The sequence below is a fragment of the Equus quagga genome, chromosome 11 (genome assembly GCF_021613505.1).
Source record: "Equus quagga isolate Etosha38 chromosome 11, UCLA_HA_Equagga_1.0, whole genome shotgun sequence".
Taxonomy (NCBI): domain Eukaryota; kingdom Metazoa; phylum Chordata; class Mammalia; order Perissodactyla; family Equidae; genus Equus; species Equus quagga.
This window is the reverse complement of record NC_060277.1, coordinates 63,876,702-63,904,668: the sequence shown is the minus strand read 5'-3', so window position 1 is coordinate 63,904,668 and position 27,967 is coordinate 63,876,702. Positions and strand designations below refer to the sequence as shown.

The window sequence follows — 27,967 nt, the reverse complement described above, 5'->3', positions numbered from 1 at the left end:
GAGGTGAAACATCCTTGGACGGGCTTAGACTGGACGTCACTGGGAAATTTAAACAGGAGAATCATTCGTGGGGAGAAGACAGGTTCTGAGTCCCTAGAGCCTCTGACGTCCTTCTGTCCCCAGTAGCAGTACCGGCTCTCGCCTGTAGGTGTCAGCCTTGGCTCAGCGGGGGCCCAAGCCTGACTGCACCTGGGTTCCCGCCATTGCCTGGGATCTTTTCACCTGAGGGGGTTTACAGACCGAGGATACCCGGGGAGAGGGGAAGGGCTGCACCCCCAGAGATTCTGCTTAACTGGTCTTGCGTGTGGGCGGGGCCGTGGGATTTTCAGAGCTCCCGGGTGGTTCTGGCGGGAGGGACTGGGTGCTTTGACTGCCGTTTCTCTTGGTTCCGTGGGCGGCTTGTTTCCCTTTCTTTTCTTTCACTGAACTCTGCAGAGGGAGCTGGGCGCACAGGAAGAAACTAGGAGCATCTAAAGAGATGTCACCGGAAGCTGTGAAGAATACAAGCTCGTTCAGTGAGAGAAATAAGAAGGTCCCTCCCAAAACAAGAGGGAGAGAAGAAATAAGCCCAAACAGTATGCACGAAGGGATGAGGGGCCTTCGATTCCTTCAGGAAACGAATTAAATCAAGCCATGCTAAGGGCAGGGGACTGTTCTAGAAGGCAAGGTGATGCCCTGGGCTGGGGGCTGGAGACACACCCCCTCCAATAGCAAGGTCTTCGGCTTGTGGCCAGGCAGTGGCACTTGGGATTCAGGACTCTTTGGGGACCTGGGGGCGTGGGCTGGCAGAGGTGGATGCATGGGGAGAATGAGGGGCCTCCTGAGGCAGAGCTTACCCTGAGAGGAACTGGGCCCCTGTTGGTGACAGTGACCAAGGAGCCCACAGCCTCTATCCCCAGGGTGGGCTGCCCTCCCATCTGCCCTGCCCGGCGTGGGGATCTCACAGAGAGAAGGGGCCAGTCGTAAGAGCAGAAACAGCGATTGGTACAAACCATGCTGCCCTGACACAGGCTGGGACTTGGGTGAGGCGAATGAGTGCAGAATTTAAGAGGACAACAAAAAACTTGATAATTAATAAGATTAGTAACATTTCAAGGCAATATTTTTTTCAATCAAAATTAATGCAAAAGGGCCAGCTCCATGGCCGAGTGGTTAAGTTCGTGCACTCCGCTGCGGCGACCCAGGGTTCGGATCCTGGGTGCGGACATGGCACCGCTCGTCAGGCCACGTTGAGGCAGCGTCCCACATCCCACAACTAGAAGAACCTGCAACTAAGATATACAACTATGTACGGGGGTGGGGCTGGGGAGATAAAGCAGAAAAAAAAAAAGATTGGCAACAGTTGTTAACTCAGGTGCCAATCTTTAAGAAAAAAAAAATTAATGCAAAAGAATCCATGATGAACAAAGCATCAATATTTGCAATTAAGACAGGATTAGTATTAGTGGGTTTCCTTTGCCTCGGCTCCATGTGACGGGGCACTGCTCTGGGCTGCTCTCCCAAAGCGAGGGCAAAGGGCAGAGGGGGGTCTCCTCCCACTTTCCACAGGTACTTCCCCAGAGCCACCATCAGCTTTGGCACCTAGAGAACTTATCACTTTAGTCCCTGGCTGGGGACTGTCCTGGCTAACAGAGCAGTGGTGCCACCTAGCGGGAGACTCCAGCGCCAAGGAGTGAAAGGTTACGGTACCGGGCAGAGCAACAGGGATGCCTGGAGCTGGCCAGGTGAGAGGCTTTGTCAGTCTCATGGGACACAGTTGAGGCGGGGCAGCCAAGGACTGTGTGAATAGATGGGCCGGGACGTGGGGAGTGTGAGGGAGTGTCTCTGTGACTCTGTTATTCCTGTGGCTGGGTACCCCCAGGGCAGGAAATTCCCATTAGAGTCCACACTGCCAGGGCTGGGGGCGGGGTGGGGTGGCGGGGAGGACGGGGGGGGGGCAGGTGGGGGTGACCTCGAAGCAGTCACTTATCCTGTATGTCCTCATCTGGGAAATAAGGAGGTCGGCCTAGACCATCTGTGTGGCTCCTGTACTCTCCGCCATCTTGTGCCCAAGTCTCTAGTTCAGGGACTTGAGTGAGGAAACTAGCTCTGGGAGAAACAAAACATACTCCTGCCAGGAGCTCCATGCGACTTCAGTGCAGTCCCACCTGGCATGTCCCCAAGTCCTGTGGGGAGTGGAGGAAAGAATTTCTCCATACGGATGACTGCCCCAGAGTCAGTGATGTGGCTTGTTCTTCAAAGTTTTATAACAAATACAGTCTGTGCCAAACAGTTTAGCACTTAAATAGTTACAGTGATAATCAATTCATAGAACCTTAGACATGCAAGGTGGGTGAATAGGAGTCTGCGAGTGCCCAAGTAGATTAACAAGAAAAAAACTCAGAGGTTTCACTCAGAGAATTTAAACGACAAAAAAGGGCTCTTAGAACTAGAAGAATTCTGAGAACTCACGTAGGGCAGTGGTTCTCAAAGTGCGGTCCGTGGACCAGCGGCATCAGCATCACCTGGGAACTTGTTAGGAATGTGAAGTCTCAGCCCCTTTCAGGCCTGAGAATCAGAAAATGGAGGAGGGGAGGCCCAGTGATGTGAGTTTTAACAGGCCCTCCCAAGGAGTTTGAGGCATGTTAAAGTTTGAGAAGTCTGATCGAGAGCCACACTCTCAAACTCTCGTGCCTGCCAGTTGCCTGGGGATCTTGTTAGAATGTAGACTCTGATTCAGTCCTCTGCGGAGAGGGCTGAGACTCTGCATTTCTAACAAGCTCCCAGGTGACAATGACACTGCTGGTCCTTGGACCACTCTGTGTAGCAGGGAGCTAGGCCTCTGTTTCCCAGACGGGCTTAATGATCAAAACTACCAGGAGTGCTTGTTAACCGCACATGTTAGCAGGACCCTGCCATGAAAATCCCCACTAAGTAGATCTGCCACAGAGCCCGGGAACCTGCCTGTTAAGTAGCTGCTCTAAGAGTTTGCCTTTGGGGAGAGCACTGGACTTGCCAGGGAGGCTGTGAATGCAGAGTCCCAGGCCCCAACTCCCACCCACTGAATCTGACTCTCTGGCGTGGAGCCCTAAATTCTGTATTTTTAAAAAGTGCACGGTACAGTTCTGGTGCCCTGCTAAATTTAGGAAGCCCCTTCAGATAGTGCAGACCTCATTTTTCAGGTAAGGACCTGAAACCACAAAAGGATCTAGAAGCGAAGTTAAGACTGGAGCCCAGATGTTCTCATTCCTGGTTCAGTGTTCTTCCAACGACTAATTTGAAAATACAACGTATGGGGGTAGGAACTGTGATACAAAGATGAGTAAGATGGTAAGTCACATCTCCTCCTTAGAAAGTAGCGGGAATGAAAACGTGCCCCCTGAAATGGATACAGAGGATCAGGGCATGACCACCGGTGGATGTGGAGGACCGAGAGCTGGCGATGGGTTAGGGTTTCAGCTAGTGGAGGAGGCCAGGCGGGAGGAGCAGAGGAGAGCCATGTGTGGGCGTGTGAGCGCGGGTGCTCCCCTGACAGGCAGAGGGGCCGTTGATGGTGTCTGCACAGAGCAGTGCTAGGTCAGAGTTGTGTTTCAAATAGGCCTAGCTAAGAGGACTGAGCTATGTCAGCTAATTTGAATGGACTCGGCTGAGATGTTGGTTGCCTGGAACCCTAGACATCCTCTTGGCCAAATGGCTAGTGAACTGTGTGTAGCTCAGATCACCACACCTTCGTATCACCAGCCTTTAAATGGAACCATGAACGGCAGGAAGGGACCTGTCAAAATTGCTTCTTCCTTTTGCTGTAGAGTAATGATTACTACTCAAACTGTCTTTTTATCTCAGGAACTCAGGATGATTTAAAACATGAAACTGCTATTAATATTTCCTTACAGAGATGGCTAGAGCCACAAAAAAAAGCCTGTGTTTGTCTTCAACCCCATATTTCAGACAGTGAAACAAAGGTGATAGATTGCTTGGGATTACAAGGCAAGACAGGGTGGAAGGGAAGAAGGGTGGGCGGGAACCCAGGTTGAGTGAGCGTTAACCACCGACACACTCAACACTGAACAGCGGAAGCGTCCAGGGAGCAGAGTCAGGAGTCCGCATCCCAGCTCATGGAGGTCTTTGGGGTTCAGAAGTTTGGGGGCCCCTCATTGCCGACAGGACTGATTCCAGGCTTGGGGGCAGCCCAGCTGGTGCTGCCACTCTGACCCTCCCTAAGGGGACACGGTGGGGGGAGGCAGGAGTGTGCAAGAAACAGGCGGTGGGAGGCACATGTCAGGCTCCCTCCAATTGCAACGGGACCTGCTGAGGTCTTGGCTGAAGCACTGATCTTCCCAAAAGGAATGGCCCTTGTTTTGCCACGTCCCGTGGAGCCTCTCCAAAGGTGAGAATGACCCACATGGGGCTGCATGCCCTTGGCTGTGGGAGATTAATTATAGCCACATCAAAATTAAGCAGGTGTATTTCTCCATCACTCATTACTTTATATGTAAGACCCTGGGGTCTGGATTTACTGTGGGACTGAAAGTAAGTCACTTCTAAGGTAAAAACTCGTGTCCTTTTAATCTGCTTTCCAACAAGGGATCGTCATGTCTGAAGGCTACGGCCTTTGCTGAATCTTGGGATGGTGGTAGAAAGGATCCCGGGTGGCGGACATTATAGGATGGCAGAAAACTGCATCTGGCAGCACGCAGCTCTGCTAACTGGTTCCTGTTGCCGTTCCTTCATTGTCACAGTCAGGCACCACCCGGACACTAAGCCTTCGGGTGGGTGACAAGAAAGGGGTGACTTCTCTCTGCCTCCCTGACTTGACTCTGCTCCATGGGCTTCCCCTGGTGCGGGATCTGAATAGTGAGTAGGACGTGTACCCCACCCTCTACAGCCCAGAGAGGGGCACACATCCCAAACCTGCCCCCTTCACCAAACCTGCAAGTCACCCCAGCAAGCCTGTAGGCTGGAGAAGAGAAAGGCTCAGACAGCCACAGGCTGGTGGGCCCCTGGTGGAAATGAAAAAGGAGGAAATTTTATGTTTCTGGCCATGGACCATTGTTTGAAATACTGGCTTTTGCCCCTGGGAATGATGCCAAGATGCCCTCAAAATAAGCACCAGGTATTAGGACTTGCTCTTCAGGTCTCGACATCCGCTGCCACGGGGCAGAGACCCCGGGCCCAAAATAGGTGCAGCTGCTTCGATGCTGATCTGGCCCGGAGCTGAGGCTGAGCCGTATTTGGAGATGTGTGTCCCTCCACCCACCTGCTGCCCTCCCCACTCTGAGCCTTGGGATCTCAAGACAGGAGTCTCTCTCCCTTTTTCTGGTCTAGCTTTCTTGGGGAGTTCCACTTCACCCATTCCCTGTTCCTGGGCCCGTGGTAGGCAGTTGGTAAATGATCGACAAATCAATAAACGTATAGAGAAACAAGGACCTGACACTTCTAGCAGCAAAGCCTGGGGAGATGGAGGCTCTGGTGCTGGGGTGCATCAGCTGACCGTCCCCTGTCTTCACACGGCAGGACCTCACCCCAAGGGCCTCCTCTCTCATACTGGATTCTCTCTTCACTGAGCCACCAGGAATTGCAGACAGCTGTGCCCACACCCGTTGTTTCAAAAAGCCAAGAAAATCAAGTTCATGGTTAGGATTGCTCACAAATTTGTAAAGCACTGCTTCTGGGTTATTACTGTCTCTTTATTACTGATCTGTGGAGGCAGAAAGTCAGGATAGAAAGAACTTATCTTCCCCAGGGGCTCACGGATTCCCCCACCACTTTACTTTTCCTACCAGGAATTCAGTTCAACATGTGCATTGAGCACCTGCTGTGTACAGGGCACTGTGCTCATTTTGGTCTCTGACTATAAAAGCATGTGACATTGTCACTTCCTCAGTTTCCCATTACCTGCATGTTTTGTTTGTCATCATTATTATTGGAGTGCTTGTCTTTCCTTTATTGCCCTTGAGGTTCAAGGTTCTGTCTCATTTATTTTTGCATCCTGAGGTCACTGGGTAACACTGTGTCGATGACAATGGTCCTTTTTCTTTATCTAATGTCCCCCTTCTCTCAGCAAGCTGATGAAGGTGGCCTAAGGGTATCTGTCACCTGCTCCCGGAGACCTCCTCAGGGCTCCGGAAGAGGGCCATGTCTCATTTGAGAGAACACAGAACAGGCCCACAGATGCGCAGGCGTTGGGGCTCCTTGCTCCTCACTGCCTGGAAAGCATGAAACATCTTAGATAAAAATACTCCGTGCCATCCTGGGCCCCTGACTCCTGGTGGCCTGCCGCAGCCGGGAGCACAAGAGCCTCCAGAATGTCTCGGCATTGCTCAGGGTAACCGGATCGCGGCTCGGCTCCAGCAGGCAGCCTCGAGCCTCTCAGCCTCAGCCGTTTTTAGCAGTGGGATTATTGGTCAGGGTAGAAATAGACTTCTGTGTTCTGGGTGGCTTCCTCACCCGCATTCCTAGGCACTCTTCGCTTTATTAAAGCTCTCAGCTGTCGCGGTGATCCAGGCGTGGAGAAAGGAAGGGCTGCCCTCACTGGCTAGTGGCAGGCTGCAAACTGCAGCCAGTTTGCCCCCCATAAGGACATGTTACTCTTATTAGAAGCTGTGTCCCCTACATGTCCTTAAGAAGGGGCCATCTGCCAATCATAAATCAAGATCTCATCTGTTCCAAATAAAGAAGGAGTCTGCCATCCTCGCTGATGGTCCCTTTATAGTTGACAGATATTTTTTTTAATTCTGTGCTTGAGCATGTATTGCTTGTGTGATTAAAACATTATAAAGGATAGTAAAAAATAGAAATCTACTGCTAAGGCTCAGCAAAGAATCCAGAAAGTCAGAGATTTCTGGAGAGTATAAGAATTACAGGGGAAAAAAAATCAATAAATTCTATGCCCAAATACCAGAAAAAAATTACAAAAGAGAAAAATGAGGCTATTTAGAAAAAGGAAAAGTAATTTGCAATGGCCCTTAATTTGAAGGCCCTTAATTAACTTCACCCAAAGAAGTTAGCCAGAAGAGGAGGGAACCTTCCCCCTTTTTTGCCCTCTTGTTTGGGGGCTCATGTGCAAAAGAACCAGTAGAGATGGCAAATGAGCTAAAGATCACTCAGTTCCTGTTGAATGGTCAAATGGCCTGTCTGACGACAGGGTGGGCTGAGCTGGGGGGCCAGAGAAGGGTTACAGCGGAACCCCTGGGGGAAGTTAACAGAAATAGTCAACAGTCAAGGTGAAAAAACAAAGTCGGCTTTGGGTTCTATCAGCCCAGTTCTAGCACACACACCACCTCCTGGGGCACGTCTCATGCCTGTTTCACCAGCTCCCAGGAGGCGGTGCTTTGTAGCATAAAGGAGTCCTGGGAGCTAGAGAGAATCCCAGCTCTGCTAGTTTGACCTGGGGCAAGTTACCCTGGGTTTCAGCTTTCTCCTCGTCTGTAAAGCAGCAGCAATAAGCCCATCTCGTCATCGCTGAGTCGTTAGTAGGATGACATGAGGTGTGCGTGCTGAGAGCCTGAAGTAAGAGCTGGGTACACAGCTCCTGATGTCATCCTGTTCCTCTCCACTGCCAGACCAGGCTTCCCCTCTTCCTCTGTGAGGCTCAGCAGGTCCTTATTTGGAATGAGACTCGTGCCTTCATTTTTCTCTTCATAACAGGGCTTATATTGTCTATAGCCCTGGGCATCCTTTACTTTATGGAACAAATTAACACTGGCAAAGTTGGTCATAATATTAACTCACAGAAAATTAATTTCTCCATATATACCCTACACAAAATCAGAGCCTAATAGATGGTGATGGACAGCTTCCAGAACCCAACTCCTCGCCCTCTCCTTTGTGTGGAATATCGCACTTTGCTGATAAGTGGACACATCAGGTCCTACAGCCTCAGAGGTTTTCAAGCTTGTGGCCCAGTTCTGCATAAAATGCATCAGGGCCCTCTTTGATCAATTCTTTGTCTGAAATTTTATAAAACAAGTTTACTTTTAAAGATGGCCTTCCCTTCCTTCTTTCCTACCTTCCTTCCTTCCTTCCTTGTCTCTTTCTCTCTTCCTTTCTTATCTGTATTTTAGTATGTATTTTTAAAAGAAAAGGACTATTTTAGAAAATATAATCACAATATCGCATTATATCTTGAAAATGAACAATAACTCCGGAAACACCACCATCAGATATCCAGTCAATATTCAGATTTCACCAGTTGGGGTATGTGCGTGTGTGTGCATGCATGTGTGTGTGTGTGTGTGTGTGTGTGTCCCAACAAGGTCTATTCGGTGCAATTGATGGTTAGGTCTGTCAAGTCTCCTTTAATCTATGGTTCCCCCTTCCATTTTGGTTATATCTTTTTCCTTACAATTTATTGAAAAAACTAGATTTTTTTCTGTTGCATTCCCTGCCTCCTGGAGTTTGTTGGTTGTATCTTGGGTCTCTGTCCCTTGCATTTCCTGTAAGTTGGTGGTCACGTTCAGAGGCTTGATCAGGCCCAAGTTAGATTGTGGGCGGGAATTCTTGCTAGGCAGTGGTGTGTCCTTCTATCAGGAGGCACGTAATGTCTGGTTATCTATATTTATGTGAAACTAGTAGTTGTGATTCACTTGGGGTTCATAATTCATATCAAAATGGTGATATTCCAGTTCTTTCATTCCTTCTTTATTTATCAGTTAGAATATATCAGAAACTCCGCTTGGTTTTCTCTTTTGCGCACTCTCCATGGAAGGCAATCTATAACTTCCGTAAATTCTGAGAGGCTCTGGAGGACCGGGGCCTTGCTCCAGGCTCAGACCTGGGCCTCAGTCAGACTTGTTCTCACTGCATGACTTCCTCTCAGTGACAGCCACCCCCGAAGGACATGCACATTTTAGCCACAGTGTTGACATGAAGTACTGAAAGCAAGTCAAAGAGATGTGGTCTTTAAGACACGATTATCTGAAATCACTGATAGGCCAAATCTGACATGGATTGTGGTCTCTTCTCTACGTGATGACACATCCCAGGAGATGCTAAACTCCATGTTGGTGCTGAAGGGAGCTCCCCTGGGTCTTTAATTCCCACTGTCAACCTGGGTCACCTCCTAATCTTCTAGAACCACATGAAGAAGGGAACTTGACAACGACTTCTGATAAGTTTAATTGTGACAACAAACCAATGATTCCAGGTTGGAAGATGCTGCTTCCAGTGGCAGGTTGGCCAGATATTCTGACTTCCTGCGTATTTTCTCTCTTAATGTAAAGACAGCGTTACCTTGGGTAAGGGGTGAGATTTTCTGTTGTGTGTCTTTGAAATACTGCAGACTGAGCCAAATTTACTCAGTGGTAGATTTAGACTGAACTCTTGGAAGGACGAGATGCTGTTTATTCATTTGTGTATTGCTAATAGTTAGCAGAGAGCTTGGGTGGAGTGCTGCCCAACACACGTTTACTGGATTCCAGAGTAGTTCCCTAATCCAGTGTTGAGGAGGGGGTCTGGCCCTCGCCTATGACCCTGTGCAACTTGAGATGGGTTTCCCCAGCCAAAACTTTGTGTTTTCCTCATATCATAATGAGGGACGACTCTTCTGACCAACTCCCCTCCCCCATCCCCTGCCAAAGCAGTGGTTAACCTAGGAGTATTTTTTCTTTCTGATCTAACCTCAGATTTAAACCAAAAGCAATCACTTACTGTCCCCACATACACACACCAATGATACTCATCAAGCCATCTGCTTACCGGGATTTCAACCTCAGGCATTAAAAATCACCAAACAACTGGGGCCGGCCCTGTGGTGGAGTGGTTAAGTTTGCACGCTCTGCTCCAGCGGCCCTGGGGTTTCCCTAGTTCAGATCCTGGACACGGGCATGGCAGTGCTCATCAAGCCATGCTGAGGTGGCATCCCACATGTCACAACTGGAGGACCCACAACTAAAATACACGACTATGTACTGGGGGGCTTTGGGGAAAAGAAGGAAAAATAAAAAATAAAATCTAAAAAAAAAAAAATCACCAAACTACAAACCATTTCTGCATGGGGAAGAGAGAACAAATACAATGAAACGGCCCCCAAGTTGAAAACCAAGTTTATTGCATGTGAAAAGCGGTCACATGGAAATAAAGTATAATGGTCAGGAACCATGAAAATATACATTGTGCATATCTTCTGTCCTGCTCAAGAGCATCGCTCACTCTTCGCTCTCATGGACCACCATCTGGAGAGAGAGTGGGCATTTTCAGTTATGGCAGATGGCACAGACACATTTCCTCCTGCTCCCTCTCCCAGCGAGCCTCGGGGAAATATCCAGTAGGACACAGATATGCTTTGGACCTCAGGAGAACACAGGGTTGCACACATGGAGGAAGTCACCCCATAGCTTGAGAAACTGGCCCTGAGAGAACCAGCCCCATAGCTGGAGCTTCCTACAGGCGTCCCCCTCCAGGTTTCCCCCTCCAGGTCGAGTAACTGAAGACTAGCGCCAGCAGAGGGCACTTGAAAGACCGCAGTGGGAAACCCTCCTTCCTATTCAAGATGGTGTTTGTTTGATGGCACCTTACAGACCAGGGTTCTAGCAGGGCTCTTCTCAGCAAATGACCTTAAGCTCTCTTTCTGAGCCTGAAACTGACCAGTTCTAAAGTAAAGGGTTGGCTAATGTTCCTTCCAGCTCAACACTTTCTGCCTCCCTGTGGGTTCTTCCCAGGCCGCCGTGGGAGCCACAACTCGCCACACACCTGCTGCTCTCCATCTCGCGCCAGTGGGAACCACCTACCCTGCTGGAGGTGAAGTCTCGGGTCTTAGCACGAAGCTTATTGACTTGAGATTCTGCAATATCGGCACGTTCTTCTGCCTCCTCCAGCTCATGTTGAGCTTTTCGGAATTTGGTGAGATGAGCGTTGGCTTGTTCGTCCTAAAACCAAAGAGCCCAGGCAGGTAAGGCCTGCGTGCCCCTCTCCTAGAGCTCACTGGGAAGAGCAGGTCGGCTGCTGTTCTAAAACCACACATGTGTCTGACTTACAGCTTCCTCGGCCTGCCTCTTGTAGGACTTGACCTTCACTTGCAGTTTGTCCACCAGGTCCTGTAGTCTCAGCACGTTCTTCCTGTCCTCTTCACTCTGCAAGGGAGAAGGTGAGAATGGGACCAGAGGAGGGGGAGAGTTGCATGAGGTCCGGCCAGTTTTCTGGTCCAAGAGGGTTCTTCCTGAGCGCTGGACAGTGCCCCAGGGTGGCCGCAGCACTGTACAGAGGACGTGCCCATCGGGCTTTCTTCCCGCTCACCTGGTAAGTTAACTCCTTGACCCGCCGCTCATATTTCCTCAGGCCCTTGACAGACTCAGTGTTCTTCTTCTGTTCCCCTTCCAGCTCAAACTCCAGCTCTCGGATCTGGGGGAAATGGTTGGGAAATTAGTCTGGGGCTGTAGCATGAACGGGAGAAGCCGGCAAGCTCTGCTGGTGCTGGGGTTCGTCCCACATATACCCGGGTCTCCAGTTTCTGGATCTGCTTCTTCCCACCCTTCAGGGCCAGCTGCTCGGCCTCATCCAGACGGTGCTGCAGGTCCTTCACCGTCTGCTCCAGGTTCTTCTTCATCCGCTCCAGGTGGGCGCTGGTGTCCTGCTCCTTCTTCAGCTCCTCAGCCATCATGGCCGCCTGAAAAGCAGATCATACCCACTACAATGCAGCAAAGGTCCAGTGCCTTGGAGCTGCCCAAATCTGGCACCCAGAGGAGCAGAGCCGTGCTGGAGAAAGAGGACCATGGGTAAGGTGATGACTGAGCCCACCCTCTCACAGGGGAGTATGAGAAGAGCAGGGACATAAAAGAAAGGAACCCTCCCAGGACTGGGTGGGAAATGGTTTCTTCCCTTTCCTAAACTGGCCTCCTTGGGACCTTCACACCCCAAGGAAATTCTTTCTTTCATTGTCACCATTATTACCAATATGTATTTTCAAAGGAGCCTTAGACTTAGATAAGACTGAGTCGACACCTACATCCCAGTGTTGGGGAGAGTGAGATTAAGGGAAGGCCTCTGGAGAATTGGGGTGTGCAAAACACAACGGACAGCATATAGTTGCAAGGTAATGTTGCCCATGGGGCAGCAGATGGCGCTGTGGGAGCCATGGGTGGGAGAAGGCCTCTGCGACCGGGAAGGTTAGATGCCCGTGGGAGGGAAATGGCTTCATGTGAGGTGAAATCTGGGGGAATATTGACATCTGAGGGTCGCATTTTCATATTGAGAATAAGTCAGATGTTGAGGGAAAGAAGAGCACACCTCTCTGTGGGCCCAAGAATCAGAATATAATCCCTTCCAGTCTTTTTTTCTATGCTCCATTATTTCTCATAGCCACCTTTTAAATGTGCAGGAGGGGACAGGCTGAGTTCGAGGGAGGTGGGGAGCGGTTTTGGAGCAGAATGTGCACCACCAGTGCCCCGGGGGAGGCCCGGAGTCCAGTGGGACCTATCTCAGGGTTTAGTGAACTACAATCTCGGCGGCCACACCGGAGCAGGAAGGAAGGGCCTTACGTCCGTGATGGCCTTCTTTGCTTTCTCTTCAGCATTCCTTGCATCCCTGCTGGCGTCTTCTACCTCGCTCTGGAGCTGCGTGACGTCTGTCTCTAGCTTCTTCTTGGTGTGGATGAGGCTGGTGTTCTGGGGCAAGAGGAGCGGTGTTACCCAGGCCTGTCTGGGGTGGCATCTCTCCCCTCGGCCTCCACTTCCCTCACCTGGGTGTGCAGCAGCTGCACCCTCTCGTTGGAATCCAGGAGCTCCTGCTCGGCCAGTTTCCGGGCTCTCTCGGTCTGCTCCAGAGAGGCCCGCAGCTCCTCCACCTCGGCCTGCAGCAGGTTGGCTCTGCGCTCCACGATGGCCAGCTGCTCCTTCAGGTCCTCCTGGCCCCGGAGAGCGTCATCCAGGTGCAGCTGGGTGTCCTAGCCAGAGAATAAAGGGAAAGTCTAGTTGAAGTTGAGGCTCTAGGACCAAGAGCCTAGCTACACCTTTGAGGGTTGGAGGACGGGAGAGGTTCCCCACCGGGGAGCCCTCTCAAACCTTCAGCTGTCCCTGGACACTCCGGAGGTGCTTGAGGGTCTCTGCAGCCTGGCGGTTGGCGTGGCTCAGCTGGATCTCGATTTCATTCAGATCCCCCTCCATCTTCTTCTTGATCCTGATGGCCTCGTTCCTGCTCCGCACTTCTGCGTCCAGGGCGCTCTGCATCGTTTCCACTGTCCTCTGGTAGTTCCTCTTCAGCTGCTCGATCTCTTCATCTTTCTCCACCATCTTTCTATCGATTTCTGATTTCACTTGTGTCAGTTCAAGCTGGATTCTGAGGATCTTGGCCTCTTCATGCTCAAGGGCAGCCTGTAAAGAACAAAAACAAAACAGAAATAGTACCGGTGAGGAGATGGAGCCTGCTACACTACCCTTTGGGGTAAAAAAGCTTCCACGGAATATTGGTAACTCTGACTCTACAATATTCAAACCATCATTTAAAAAAATCCTCAATTTTTCTTCAGTGCAGAAATAGAATCTGTTTCATTGCTATTTGTTTGGAGTCATACTATCAAGCAATAATAACATTTAAATCATCATATTTCTTAAGAGCACCTTATAGATATTTTAAATTCATCTAAGATTTTGTAAAATCTTATTTTTAGACTTATTTTAAGGCAGTGATTTTCTCCAATAAATTTGAGATCATTCACAGGTATTATTTCGTGCTATTTGACAGGAAAGGAGCAGGCACTAGGACTGTGACTTTGCAGAGTGGAGCCAGCTCGCCTCCCAAGCCAGGGGGCCACATCACTGCATCTTCTCCTGCTGCTGCCTCCCCAGCATGCTGCTCACCTCTGCTTCCTCAAGAGCCAGCTGGATGTCAGCCTTTTCCAGCTCGATCTGCTTTCTTGATTTCTCCAGTTCATGGATGGTTTTACCATTTTCAGCAATTTGTTCTGTGAGATCGGCTATCTCCTCTGCAAAGAAATAAGGTTTGATTGCATTTGAGCACCTCTGCACAGGTTTCCGGGCATGGTAAGCTACAGGCTTTTTAACTAGTTTACTATAATTCTAAGGAAGCTGTTTCCTAGAGATAAGATATCTTAGGAGAGAGACTCAAAATAACCCCTCAGATGATGAACACCATCTGTGGGTGCATTAAAGGACCCGCGCGTAGAGATTTGAGTCCTGCAGTCTCGCCCGCCCCAGCACACACTCTGGCAGTAGTGTGAAGGGAGATTTCAGACTTTCAAACTGCTTACGCTCTAAATTCTTATTTTCTCGTTTCACGGTTTCAAGTTGATCTAAGGCCTCTTCGTAGGCATTTTTCAGTTTGAAGAGCTCGGTGCTCAAGGAGCGGGATTCCTTCAGAGATGCCTCCAGCTCTGCCTGGCTCTCCTCACACTTTGTCTTCCATTCGGCGAGCACCTGGAACACCAGGATGAAGGTATCTCCCTTTATTAGCTCTTCTTCTCCAAGCTTATAACTAAATATAATGTTAATAAGTATTAATAAATACTCTTAGAATTGGGGCTCTACCAGGCAGTGTTTCTCGTCTGGCTCTTTGTTCCTGATTATTGGACTAACCAAGATTTTGGTCCATAAATTTACTCAAGATCAATAATCGATCAATAACAACTGCCATCTCCAGGAAGGAAATGGATCCTTTGAGAAGAAATTAGCTAGGCATAATTGCCCTTTTCCTAATATGAAATGGCCCTGCACTTCTAAATGTTTCATTAAAACTTTGGTTCAAACCAACCTTCTCTGTCATACTGAAAGGGGCGCTCCCAGAAAAGCCACTCAATAGAACCCGAGTTAGTGTCGCACATGTCAGCCCCCCAGACAGACCAGCAGTATGGAGGAATAAAAATGTTTGGGGCTCAACAACATTGTAGAAATTGGTTTGTCTCCACTGACAATATTTGAAAGGGACTCCATCCCCACCCCATTCCCATTTTGTTGTACGGATGAGGAAACTGTAGCCCAGCGAAGCTCAGGGACTTGCCCAAGGTCACACTGCTAGTGGGGCAGAGTCAAGACTGGGACCAATCTCTTCCTTCCGTGACAACTAGGGGTTCCCCACATTGGGGTGTTCAGCCTGCACGGAGCTGACCCCACACCTTGTCAAAGTTCCTCTGTTTCTTGTCCAGAGCAGCAGCCAGGGAGTTGGCTCTTTCAACATCAACCATCAGATCCTCGACCTCCCCTTGCAGCCTCTGCTTGGTCTTCTCCAAGGAGGCACATTTAGCATTCACTGCCTCAACCTGTTCCTCAGAATCTTGAAGGCGCTGAGCAAGTTTTTTCCTTAAAGAATGTGAAAGAGAAGCAGATGCTATTTAAGTTTCAATCCTCCTGAACATCACTGTTCATCAAGTTGGAATCACTAATCTACGTGATTCAAATCCCTGTTTGCTTTCCTAAGCTCAGGAGAAACTACTAAAACTCAGTGATCAATTTGGCTACTAAAACTCAGTGATCAATAACCTGCCTTGTCTCTAACCAAGATCAAAGTTGTTTGTCTTAATGAGATGTGCTAATGCCAGGTCCCTCTCATGGCACAGCACTGCACTGAAAGACAGATGAGGTGGGGAAACATCTAGAAACAAAACAAATTCATTCCTGAGTAATTCTAAAGTCAGTCCCTCTATCATATGATCATTTAACAGTTCTGCTAAAGGTCAATAGAGTTGCATACTTGGCCTCCTCCAGCTCCTCCGTGCGCTGGATGGCGTCCGTCTCGTACTTGGTCCTCCACTGGGCAACCTCGCTGTTGGCCTTGGACAGCGCCCTCTGCAGCTCGGCCTTGCCTTCCTGCTCCTCCTCGTACTGTTCCCGCAGGAGGTCACAGTCATGGCGGGAAGACTGCAGGGCGTGGGCCAGTGCATTCTTGGCCTGCACAAGTGAAGAAAGAGGAGTGCCCCCAGTGGACTAATATTTTAGTCCCACGTGCATGATACAATCCTAGTACGTTCCTGCCATCATCTCCTACCGAATATAGTTGCCTTTTTTTCTGCAGGTGGTATTTGAAAATTAGGTCAAGGAAGGGCTCCCTGATGACATGACGTACCTTGCTCTCTTCCTCCAACTGCCTTTTGAGCTCTTCTATTTGTTGGGTAAATGCTTGCTTGCTCCTGGAAAGTTGGGATACGATGCTTTCCTTTTCTTCCAGTTGACGACTCAGCTCGCCTGTATCCAGAAGGAAATATTTTCATTTTATTCATTCATTCAGTCATTTACCAAGTTCCTACTGTGCATAAGGCATTGTGCTAAGATCTGAGGGAGAGCAAATTGGAAGATGTGGTCTTTTCTTGGGGGAAAAGGGATGTGTCCATGAAAAAGAACCTGAAAGCACAGCCTGATAAGAGATTGTTTTAAACTACTAGAAGCTTGGAGTGACTTTTGTCAATAAAACCCATTGAGAACAATTGTAATTTTAAACATTTACTGCCTGAAAACTCCCATCAGACCTTCCAGTGGCTGGTGTTTCCAGCTGTTTGTTGATTTGTCCTTAAGAGAAATAGCGCCTTCCTTAGGACTTTGTATCTAGTAATTGAAGTTTGACTCTAGGGTGAATATGGTAAGTTCTGGTTTAAATGTGTACATAGAGTTAAGAGGAGCAAAAGGTGGAGGGGAGAGGCCTTATGCCTCCAGAGATGAATTCCCAAGATTTTTGTCCAAGTGGCAACTGAACTTCTTTTCTTCGTTGTCTTGGTTGTGGCTGCTAGCAGACGATTGACTCACTCCTGACGATGGCCCAGAGGACCAGTAGAGGTGGACCCACAATCTAGATGAAAGCTCCAAATCATGGTCCCCCATGTTTTTATTACACCCCAAGAACCTATAAAAATTGACCATGTTTCTTTATTTATTGTCTAAAACACTTGCTTGCAGATAATCTGAATTAATCTGTAGTAAGAAGCAGGAAGGCCATGGGACTTATTTTCTAGTCCTGTTGCTGCCATCTCGATGCTTTTTGATGCAAGGTTATAATAATTTCTAAGGAGTTTGAACCAGCTGATATTTTGAGTCCTTTCTTATTCTGGTCTACTTGTCTCTCTCTTGTTTTGACTGAACTCTCAAAGTTCTCCTCCTTTAGGATATTCTGAATGGCCTTTTTGGGTTATTTCACTTGCTTCTCTTCTGAAAATATGCTTTTCTAGAAATTCTCCCCCACACAATTACTGCCCTTGAGTTTTGGCCAGGTGCCCCCTTTGAGGTGTCCCTGAGGTGGTGCCCCTTGCCACTGTGCATCGCTCACCAGCCTCGGTCTGCAGACGAGACTTCTGTGTGGTCAGCTCACTCATGCTCCTCTGAATTTCCTCGTTCTTGCCCCTGGCCTCACTTAACTGATCCTCCAGAGTGCGGCATATTTTTTCCAGATTTGCCTAAAGGATTGAGAAGGGGGAGAACGTGAAGTCAGTATTCAGAGTTGGGTGACCCCAGAGGTCTCTTATCAAAAGCATCGGGCCCCGTCCTGCCCAAGTACCTTAGATTTCGACACACTCTCCACGTTGCTGGAGAGGTCGTCGATCTCCAGCTTGAACTCGCTCTTCTCTTTCTCCAGCTTCTGCTTGACCCTCTGCAGGTTGTCTATCTGCTCCCCGAGCTCAGCTGTGCTGTCCGCGTGCTTCTTCCGCAGAGCGGCCACCGTGGCTTCATGCTGCAGCGTGGCCTCCTCCAGGTCCCTGCGCAGTTTCAGGAACTCGGCCTCCCGCTTCTTGTTCAGTTCTATCTGCGTGGAGGTGACGCCTCCCGCCTCCTCCAGCCTCTCGCTCAGCTCCTCCAGCTCGCGGGCATAGTCACTGCGCTGCTTCTCTGTCTTGGCGCGGGTCGCCCTCTCTGCCTCAATCTCTTCTTCCAGCTCTTCAATGCGAGCCTGTAGAAAGCAGCCGTTCACCCATGGGCGATCAGTCCCCGAGTGACTCTGAATGTCAAGAATAGACTAGTTTCCATTCCCAGTAGACAAACCAATTCTTGGACTTCTCCCAGACAAATGTGAATGTTGCTAATTTCCTTTAATATGAATTTTTCCTGTTCCAACATGGTCATTTCTCCAGCAGTGACCAACCCAGGATATTATTTAATCAACTAAATGTTGACTCAAAATACTTTAATTGTGTACGTTATTTAAAATTATGGAAAAATTGTTCATCAGTGCTGTCAGCCTGGCAAAAAGGAAACCACTGAGGCAGGCAGACCACGGTCCTGCCCACTTGCTCTAAATGACTCACAGCAGGCAGCACCCAGCCCACTGTGAGTGACCCACAAGTGAAAGAAAAATCTGAAATGCCTCCTACCTGTAGCTCTTTGATTTTCTTCTGAAACTGGAGGCCCAGAGTCTGCTCATCTTCCACTTTGCTTTGCAGTTGACTGTGTTCAAAATCCTTCCTGTGAAGGGAAACGCAGAATATGTAAAGACAAAATACCCAGCAGCGTGGCCGCAAATCAGTGGTTCCAGGGCGTACTTCTTGAGCCTTTCATCCAGCTGTTGCTTGTCATTCTCCAGGTCTAATATGGACTCCTGGGCAAGCTTCAGGTCTCCCTCAAGCTTCCTTTTGTTCCTTTCCAGCTCTACACGGAGCTTCTTTTCTTGCTCCAGGGAGCTCTCCAGCTGAAAAAGGCACCATTTCCTTTTGAGAACAAATGCTTTTTGCATCAGAAGACTCTTGAGGGCTCTTGCAACCCTGAAGTTCTAGGACTCCCAATAAAGCAAAATAAAGTAAATAGCAGTATTTACTTACATCATCAACTTGCTGTTCCAGTTTGCTCTTGATTTTGCTCAAAGAATTGACTTTGTCTTCTTCAGCTTGGAGGTCATCTAGGGTCTGCTGGTGGGCCTCTTGGAGGGCCTTCTTTTCCCTGGTTAACTTTGCAATTGTTTCATCCAATCCGGCGAGTTCCTCAGTAAGGTTTTTAACCTGAGGAGAAGTCACAAGCAATTGTAAGAAGAAATAAAGTTGGGTTTGCAACAACTCCATCAAGGTATAAAGACACACAAAGAAAGTACCTTGTTCTCTGTGGCATGTTTCTCCTTTTCAACCTTGGCCAGTGTCAGCTCAAGGTCATCAATGTCCTTCTTGAGCTCTGAACATTCGTCCTCCAGTTTCCTCTTCTTGGCCGTCAGCTCAGCGTTGATCTCTTCCTCATCCTCAGCTCTCTCAGTCACCTCCTTGATTTTGGCCTCCAGCTGGAATTTGGCTTTTATCAACTGATCGCATCTTTCCTCGGCATCCAACAAGTTTTCACTTTCCTTTAAACAAAGAATCATGATTTCCTTTAATGAGATAAGGATTCTGACTTTCTGGTATTTTGCTATATGAAGTCCTTTATGAAATACCCCAATTAAAAAGCAAAAACCTACTTTTCCTAAATAATTAAGAAGGAAAGTAAAAAAACAATTCCTAAACACATACAGCTTGTACTTGGAGTTGCAGGTCATTCTTCTCTTGAACTAGAGTCACCAATTTTTCCTCCAGTTCCTTCCTTTTTGCCTCTGACTTGGCGAGTTCGTCTTTGGTTTTCTGAAACTCCTCCTTCATGGTGGCCATCTCCTTCTCAGTCTCTGCACTCTTGAGCAGGGGCTTGATCTTGAAGAAGAGTTTCATCCAGGGCCAGTGCTTGACGTTCATGAATGAGCGAATGTTATATTGGATGCAGAAGATGGACTCCCTTAGAACAAAACATGGGTTATTTCTAAGAAAGACTCCCCACTTCCCCCCAAAGAGCTCATGTTTGAACAAAGACCCCACTCAACCTTCTCTGCACCATCTTCTGGAATTCCATGCGCATGAGAAACCCTCTGCACACAGCTTGTGTCCGGGTGATCAGTTTGGCCAGGCGGTCATCCCGCATTTCTTCTAGGGTTCCCAGCAAGCCAGCCTTGAAGAACACCTTAGAGGGAAGAAGGATGATGTGAGTCAGTGTGCTGGAGAAGTCTAAAAGCGACTACATGCCAGCAGTTGTCAGAACTGATGCTTTACCTTGGTATGTCCAAATTTGTACTGAGTGTGGTCAATATCGATGGATGCCAACAGCTTTTCACAAGCTTTCTTGCTGTCAATGAATTGTCCCTCGGGGATTGCGCTAGCATTCAGCACTCGATATCTGCCATTGTAGACACAGAAACAATTATAGACTATTAGCAAAGATGTAAACCTTGGAGACCAACTAATTGAGGCCTCTCTTCTAATAGGTCCAGAGAGGGAAAGAAACTTGCCCATAGTCAAGTCACCCTGCTAAAGAGTGGCCTGGAATCTAGGCCTCCCAACTCTTAGGCCAGGTCTTTTCCCGCCATGCTGTAGATCATATAAGCTTCTGAGCAACTGTGGAAGAAAGAATTACGTCTACCTTGGCTGAGCGGTAGGTTAATCATTTTCCATGGAAGTCCATAACTGTTCTGTTAGAACAAGTCTTTTCATACTAGTATTTCTCCCTCTCATCATTTCCACATTTCCACATCTTATCAAGAAGCATATAGAACATTTTTGTTACACACCTTTGTTTAAAATCCCCGTAGAGAATCCTATTTGGGAATCCCTTCCTGCAGATGCGGATGCCTTCCAGGACACCGTTACACCGCAGCTGGTGCAGGACAAGGCTATGTTCCATAGCCCCTTAGAAGAGAAGCAAGAAACATCAGCTTCACACAGACTTTCTTAAAAACTGACCACCGTCTTACCAGCTGATGTCTTACCTGGGGTTTTTGTTTCGTTGGGAATTATACAGCGCACAAAGTGAGGGTGAGTAGTTCTTAAATTTGACATCAGCTTGTTCAGATTTTCCTAAAGGAAAAAAATTGAATTTGACAGCCTACTGTAGCCTTTTACAAAGACAGAGATGTATTGTCGTGAAAAATAAGGTATATATTTTAAACTTATGAATTGTAAAGAATAATGAAATTATTTCACTGTTTTAATAGGCTTATGGTAAGAGGTGTAGGAAAATAGCTGATGTGATAGTGTTTTGCTTCACAGTGAGCCAGAGACTAATCAAGTACAAAACGGTCTTTGAAATCAACTCAAGAGATGTAGCTGGCTCCAGTGGGAGGCTGAGATGCGACTGCCTGTGTCTTTGTGGCAAGTCGGAAAGTTTGTGCTGAGGACTCACCTCCCAGGCCAGCCAAGCCAACTAGTTCTACCACAAAATGATAATTAAATTCTGGCCCCACATTTGTTAGACCTCACTTACATATTTTCACACTGCCACTCAACCTAAGTGACAGTAATTAGATAAAGGTCATATTACTGTTTTTGAATAAACCAAGTTTAGAATCTCTACATTGCTCATTTTGAGATGACAAGCAAATCAATTAGAAACAAACACATTTTTCTTACCCTGAAAAGGGCAGAGACAGTTTGGAAGGAAGAACCCTTCTTCTTGGCAACTTTCTTCTTTCCACTGTCAGCTGAAAGAAATAAAAGATAGTGAGTGCTGTGAGCAGATCTACAGAGATTTTTCAGTCCTGTGGATTGAATAGAGGGAGAAAGCACAAGGCACTCTGTGTGGTCTGTTACCGTCCGCTGTCGCAAAGGTGGCGTAAAGATGCGCCAGGAGCCTGTTGGAGGACTTCTGGTACAGCCCTACCACCGTCTCATTCAGGGGGTCCTTGTTCTTCTCCAGCCAGCCTGAGACGCTGTAGTCCACGGTGCCCGCATAGTGGATCAGCGAGAAGTGGGCCTCGGCCCTGCCCTTGACCACCTTGGGCTTCTGGAAATTGCTGGACTTGCCCAGGTGCTGGTCATACAGCTTGTTCTTGAAGGAGGTGTCTGTGGCCTTGGGGAACATGCACTCCTCTTCCAGGATGGAGAAGATGCCCATCGGCTGGATTAAGGCAAGATGAAATACATGTGGGGTAAATATGTGCTGCAGTGATGAGCAGCAGAGTATGTAAGAAGAGGTTGCTGAGCGGATAGTCTAGGATACCTTCTCGATGAGCTCAATGCAGGCAGCCAGGTCCATGCCGAAGTCGATGAACGTCCACTCGATGCCCTCCTTCTTGTACTCCTCCTGCTCCAGCACGAACATGTGGTGGTTGAAAAACTGTTGCAGTTTCTCGTTGGTGAAGTTGATGCACAGCTGCTCCAGGCTGTTATACTAACACCAAAATATAATGTTTACATGAAAAGTTGGACTTCTTTCAAAATCAAAGACCCATCACCCTTCCTCCTCATTGCTCAGGCTCTCGCCAACTCATTTATGCCTTCAGCTGTGCTCACATTCCTCAAGGACTAGCTCACATCATGTCTCCTGCTTGGAGCCTTCTCTCAACTGCCAACTAGAAGGTATTTCGCCCTCTCCTGAGTTCCCGCGGGCCGGGCCTCTCCTGCGCACCGGCCACGGTCTGCCTTATTTTGCAGTTACTCTTCAGTGTGCCTGGTCTACTTCTCACTTTCCTCTATGGACTCCGAGCTCATATTGTATTCACCTGCATGTCTTGTATCTGGTTGATACCAAAAACACACTTTGATGAATGGCTGTATGCTTCTTATCCAGAACCAGCAGGATTTTTACGTAAAATACTGCATGATTGGCTTATCATCAAATTCTCTATATGCCCGGCTCTTCCTAAGTCAGTATTTGCATTTGATTTTTCTGAATCCATTGGACAATGTCCTTTAAAATTCCGCTTGACACAAGTCTTCCCCTCTCTTAAAATAATACTAACCCTCCTCACCTTCTCGTCTACCCGACCACCCTCTGTCTAATTTTCCCACAAGATGTGATGGTATGACAGGTTGGCCACCTTGATATCTTCCCTCTAGGATCATGAAAACCCATCCTCCCACGCAAAGGCACATGAACGCATGAATATAAGTGACGCGAACCTCAAAGATCTCAAAGCCCGCAATGTCCAAAACACCAATGAAGTGTTGTCTCGGTAACTTCGTATCCAGTTGCTGGTTGATGCGCGTGACCATCCACAGGAACAACTTTTCATAAACTGATTTGGAAAGGGCATTCACAGCATGGTGAACCTGTTAGAGGAAAGATCAGCCAACGAGTCTGAGGGCAGCGGCCGCCGGGTACCGGCGTCCCTTCCCGGCCTCGAAGCAGTCACTTACCTGATCCACAGTCTGACCTTTGGTAACATACTCATTCCCGACTTTCACTCTGGGGAAGCACAAAGCTTTCAGGAGGTCCGAAGAGTTCAGGCCCATCAGATAGGCTGTCTTGTCAGCCACTGGGCAAGAAAAGAAAGATGATTACAAAGGGAAACCCCTGATGCCTGACAAAGTAGGAAAACCACTTGGAAATCATCCGGATGTTTCAAAGCTTGGCTGAGTCCACCTCGGTGTGTTTTACGCGCTATATCTCTAAACTGCTTCCACTTGGCCAATGGAAGCTAAGTCACTCCGAATATGGTGGAGTCTATGGGAAGGCAGGATTGGGTTCCAGAAAGCACTGGTCACTTTCATTGCATCTGATGCAGGAGCATGCTAGTGATTCAGCAAACGGGGGTGAGAACAGTGCCTAGGGGCATCTGAGCCTCAGAGAGGTCCACCTCTCCAGGTGGAAGAAGGATGAGTCACTGTCAAACGAGGCACCAAATAATCTGTGGAACAGCCACCCAGCTCTGGTTTACGGCCTGTTGTAGTGATTTGGTACCTTCTGTGCCATCTGGTTCCGCCTGCTCCTCTCGCTGCTTCTGCTTGAACTTCATGTTCCCATAGTGCATCACAGCGCCCGTGAGCTTGTAGAGTCCAGATTTCTCCTCTGGGGTGAAGCCCAGGATGTCAATGGCACTCTGGCATTGAAAGAACAACAGCAAGTCAGTCAGCTGACCCCAGTGATGGAAATGGAGTACCCCACGCCTTTCTCTCAGCTCTACTTACATCTGTAGCCAACAGCTCCTCGGCGTCGTCAATACTGGCCACCAGGATTTCCCCCTGGCTGATGAATGGGTAGTCATAAGGGTTGGTTGTAATAAGCAGCAACTCTGAAATCATGAATAGTTAGAGGAGGTCACATAGATGCCAAGAGAATATCCACGCAGTCCACTTGTACTGCTGAAGCCCAAACCCAATTTAGAGTTAGAAATCTCTTTTCAACAGCCTCGTGATCCTCAGGCTGTGGCTGAATGTAAACTCCAGGGAAGACTGTGGCCATGCGATGTAGATTAAGAACCTGGGAAAGAATATTTAAATTCCCTTGCTTTGTACGTGAATGGTGCATGTCAATGTAGGTTAGAAAAATTAATAGGGAAAACTGGCTGAGTGTGGGTCAGGACGTGAGCCCACGTTGAGGGAAGCACAGGTCATTTGGTATAATCATAGCCTTTTCCAAAACTTGTTGAAAAGCTGCAGCCTATTTCCAGGCTTGGGCCCAGAAGGCTGAGCAAACACAGCCAAAGAGCAAAGAAGACAGCGTGTACAGAGGCCTCTGTCAGGTGTGGAACACAGGGGGGGTGAGGATCCGCAGGCTGGATTGTCATCTGATAGTGCACTAGCCTCACAGCATTTGGTTTCTGTGCCAGAACACGAGGGGGCGCACAAGGACAATTAAATGCTTAGTTGTTCAGCAGGTTTCTATAAACCCGTGCTGAATTCATTGTGGTCTAATCTTGTTCTTGTCCACTGGATTAGGTTTTTTCAAATTGGCACATCACTGTCAAAATAGCCACATCCCATTTCTAAAATAAATTCCTCCATTGCCTATTGAGTCACCTATGTGTAGGGTAGATCTCCTTGGTCCAGAGATCCAAGACCCAAAATGCCTAAAGGCCAACCGCACTGGGGACTTCCTCACCTATGAGCTCAGGCTTCTTGTTTGAAAGAATCTGGTAGAAGATGTGGTAGCTTCTTTCAGCCTTCAGCTGAAAGGTCACTCTGGATTTTTCCAGCAGATCTATGGACACAAACACAGGACTGTTTTCCAAATGGCTCCCCACTCCCCTGAGACATCATCTGACCCCAGTAATCCACTTACAAGTTTCAATATCTGCAGAGGCCAGTTTCCCAGTGGTACCAAAATGGATGCGGATGAACTTGCCCTGTGGGGGGAAGGGAGACCAGCGTGTACCAGGACTCTAAGTGTTCCTACTTGTCTCCTGGGTAGTGCGAATAAGAGCTTTATTCCCCTATAAATTGAAATTCAGTATGTCCTCCTTCTTTTCCTTCTTCTCTTTCCAGTTGGATATGCATCCCTTTTTTCCATCCCCTTTTTTCCACATTCCCTCCCAACCGCCTCGCCCCATCCAGTCAACAAAGTAATAGAGTGATTTTTTTCAAGATGCACATCAAAGCTATCACTTCTCTGTTTATAAAATCCCGCAGTAGTTTCCTAAATAAAATCCACACCGCTTTTCACGGCTTACATGTTCCTACGTGACCAGGTCTCCTTTGACCTCTTCCCTCATCTCATGAGGCCCACCTCCTTGCCCACCTCGCTGCAGCCACGTGGACCATTCTGAGGTCCGTCAACTACACCGGGCCCTTCCCTGCCTCAGAGAGTGTGCACTTGCTTTTCCCTATGTCCCTGCTCATCCTGCAGATCTCAGGGTTCATAGGCCAGCCCCCTGAGAGGCCTTCCCTGCCAACCCTGTCTAGAGGAGCCCCAGCTACTCTGTCACATGCCCTCTTCATAGAACTTTACATGAAGGTGTCACTATCTGAAATTGTCTTGTTGATGTGTTTCGTTCTTTCACTGTCTGTCCCCCTGGACTGTGACCTTGGGGAGGACAGGAACCTTGCCTATCTCGTATCCCCTGGAGAAAATCTCAGCGTAACTCAACTTCAGACTCACAAAGCGGGAGGAGTTGTCATTCCTCACGGTCTTGGCATTCCCGAAGGCCTCCAGCAACGGGTTGGCACTGATGATCTGGTCTTCCAGAGTCCCCTGAGGCAAGAAGTGAGGGGAGGAAGAAGCCACACAAGGACAGCTCTCCCTCGCTGCCTCACTCCTGCCTGCCCGTCTCTGGGGAAACTGGTCTCTCCCCCTCTCATTTTCCAATTTGAGGATCAGCCAAATCATTAGCATGTCTCACTCAAAACACTTTGCCATTTTGTTGTATTTGGTCATCATTGGGTGTCTTGACTTAAAATTCGTTTAATGCTTCAATTCCTTCATTCTCCAATCAGTTAGGTTGTCTGTATGCACTTCAAACTGTATTAACATATTTTGTTTCAAAAGGCAGATCTATGCTACAGTTCTCTTAAGTTGGTATACGATTCTGCCATAAGAGAAAAAGCTCTCTGAGCTGCTCCCAAATCAACGCCTTTCTTGGTTAAGCCTTCGAGCCTCATTTTCCAGGAAGAGCACAGCATCTGGCGCTGTGAGATCAACCACACAACTGGCTGTCCTTCAGGATTTTAAATTCTGCCCGCTCTCCTTCCCTTAAAGAGGCAGGAGTTTGCCTCCCTTTGCCTTCCCTCTCTGAAGTGAAGACAAAGGTCAGAAGTGGAAGCAGAGCAAGCCTTTCTCCCCTCCATACCTTCATTTTGGAGTCCTTCTTCTTGGCGAGGTCTCCAGTAGCTGCAATTGTTGCAAAGTACTGGATGACCCTTTTGGTGTTCACAGTCTTTCCTGCCCCGGATTCTCCGCTATTGAGAGAGATCAAAAGAGAGTAGGAGAAAGAAACAAGTCCTGTTCATAGAAATAGACTCTCCAAGATGTCACAGAGAGGCCTGGACATCCTCTGAGCCACATGAGACACACAGCCTTCAAACAAATGTGAGAGATGCAGAGGCTTACGGGATCATCACAGCTGGGTTGACCCAAGAATGGGCGATGCCGGTTTTCTGAGACCTTACACATACCTTCTTGCCCATCCTCAAATCTCTTTTTTCATCACAGACTTTGTTCTAACTATGTTCTAATTAACAGAATAGAGCAAGTGGCACCTTTGCCTTCTGCACTGGGGACAAAGAGCCAAGGCTATGAAACTACTCTATGCTTTGGATACTCACGTGATCAGAATGGACTGGTTTTCACGATCTGCCAAAGAAAGAAAGAAAATAGAGTTGACGGCAATATAAAAAAAGAGCTTTTCAATTCTCCATTTCTCAAACAGTCAGAGTTCATTTGCACAATTCCTCTTCCCTTTAGTACTTTGTTTAGTCCTAGGTGGGAGCTTTAAGAGCCTCCTTCTTGAGAAGGAGACTCAGGGAGGTTAAGTCCCTGCTTAGAACCAGCCAGGCCTTCTCACCAGTCAGTGGCTTCTCATCATAATAGGTGGAATCATATGAAAGAGCCAGCTTTTGATTTTGGCCCATAAAAATGTCAGTTTCATATGGTTTAACCAATACTTGCATTAATACAAACTCCTCACCAGGGTCTGCAAGGCCCAACATGATCTGGCCTCTTTCTGCCTCTTGAAGCACCTCTACCCTCCACTCCTCTGTGCTGGAGGTCACACACCAGAGGGGGCAGGCCTAGGACTACATGGCAGCTCTCCTGAGCCCTGTCTGGTGCTCGCTCCACTACTCGAGGGAAACCTACCAGTCAGCATGAACTGATAGGCGTTGTCAGAGATGGAGAAGATGTGGGGCGGGGCCTCCTGGCGCTTTTTGCCTCGGTAGCCGTCCACCACCTCAGGGTTATACACCGGCAGCCACTTGTAGGGGTTGACGGTGACACAGAAGAGGCCCGAGTAGGTCTGTGGGAGTAAAAAGTATGTATGTATCTCTGTATGTGTGTATATATACATAAAACCTTTTCCCTTTGTTATTATTTCACTTTTCTTTATGATAAACTTGTAAAGAAGGAAAGATGATTTCTCTTTATAGATGAGGCAACTGAGACTCCAAGAGGGGCGTAGCCAGACCTCCCACAGCTAATAAGGGACAAGGCCAAGGCCCAAACGTTGGCCATCTTTCCTGCTCTCCCCCATTCCTGCCTGTTCTTCCCCCTCCCTCCCTCCTCCTTCCAGCCTCTCTTTCCCACCCCGTCCATCTCTCCCTTCCTCATCTTCTATCTTTCTCTTCCTCTTTTCCTCTTCTTTTTTCCCCATTTCTCCTCTTTTGTTCAACAGCTTAGTCGAGCACTAATCTTGTAAAATCCCGTCACCGACCCAAGCATCTCCACCCCCAGCCCATCAAACATCCCGGGAA

General features: G+C 48.2%; 1 protein-coding gene across 2 annotated transcripts in view; it reads right to left on the bottom strand.

The window, feature by feature from the left end:
• Positions 1-10,006: 10,006 nt before the first annotated feature.
• Positions 10,007-27,967, bottom strand: part of LOC124246348 (myosin-3) — a 41,704-nt gene continuing 23,743 nt past the window's right edge. For both annotated transcript variants that reach the window (XM_046674408.1, XM_046674409.1), the window contains exons 5-41: positions 27,357-27,513; positions 26,825-26,852; positions 26,350-26,458; positions 25,662-25,754; positions 24,846-24,909; positions 24,666-24,764; positions 23,753-23,856; positions 23,526-23,664; positions 22,982-23,100; positions 22,745-22,894; positions 21,843-22,013; positions 21,434-21,740; positions 21,254-21,324; positions 20,614-20,701; positions 20,416-20,533; positions 19,901-20,024; positions 19,675-19,811; positions 19,334-19,589; positions 18,928-19,170; positions 18,662-18,838; positions 18,386-18,531; positions 18,218-18,308; positions 17,407-17,796; positions 17,179-17,305; positions 15,988-16,106; positions 15,616-15,812; positions 15,041-15,224; positions 14,180-14,345; positions 13,770-13,894; positions 12,975-13,283; positions 12,653-12,856; positions 12,453-12,578; positions 11,411-11,581; positions 11,212-11,316; positions 10,953-11,048; positions 10,707-10,844; positions 10,007-10,151 (exon numbers count right to left, since the gene is read on the bottom strand). In XM_046674408.1, the coding sequence (XP_046530364.1) occupies positions 10,125-10,151; positions 10,707-10,844; positions 10,953-11,048; positions 11,212-11,316; positions 11,411-11,581; positions 12,453-12,578; positions 12,653-12,856; positions 12,975-13,283; positions 13,770-13,894; positions 14,180-14,345; positions 15,041-15,224; positions 15,616-15,812; positions 15,988-16,106; positions 17,179-17,305; positions 17,407-17,796; positions 18,218-18,308; positions 18,386-18,531; positions 18,662-18,838; positions 18,928-19,170; positions 19,334-19,589; positions 19,675-19,811; positions 19,901-20,024; positions 20,416-20,533; positions 20,614-20,701; positions 21,254-21,324; positions 21,434-21,740; positions 21,843-22,013; positions 22,745-22,894; positions 22,982-23,100; positions 23,526-23,664; positions 23,753-23,856; positions 24,666-24,764; positions 24,846-24,909; positions 25,662-25,754; positions 26,350-26,458; positions 26,825-26,852; positions 27,357-27,513 (5,475 nt within the window). In that variant the 3' untranslated portion in view covers positions 10,007-10,124. The remainder of the gene's footprint in view (positions 10,152-10,706; positions 10,845-10,952; positions 11,049-11,211; positions 11,317-11,410; positions 11,582-12,452; positions 12,579-12,652; positions 12,857-12,974; positions 13,284-13,769; positions 13,895-14,179; positions 14,346-15,040; positions 15,225-15,615; positions 15,813-15,987; positions 16,107-17,178; positions 17,306-17,406; positions 17,797-18,217; positions 18,309-18,385; positions 18,532-18,661; positions 18,839-18,927; positions 19,171-19,333; positions 19,590-19,674; positions 19,812-19,900; positions 20,025-20,415; positions 20,534-20,613; positions 20,702-21,253; positions 21,325-21,433; positions 21,741-21,842; positions 22,014-22,744; positions 22,895-22,981; positions 23,101-23,525; positions 23,665-23,752; positions 23,857-24,665; positions 24,765-24,845; positions 24,910-25,661; positions 25,755-26,349; positions 26,459-26,824; positions 26,853-27,356; positions 27,514-27,967) is intronic.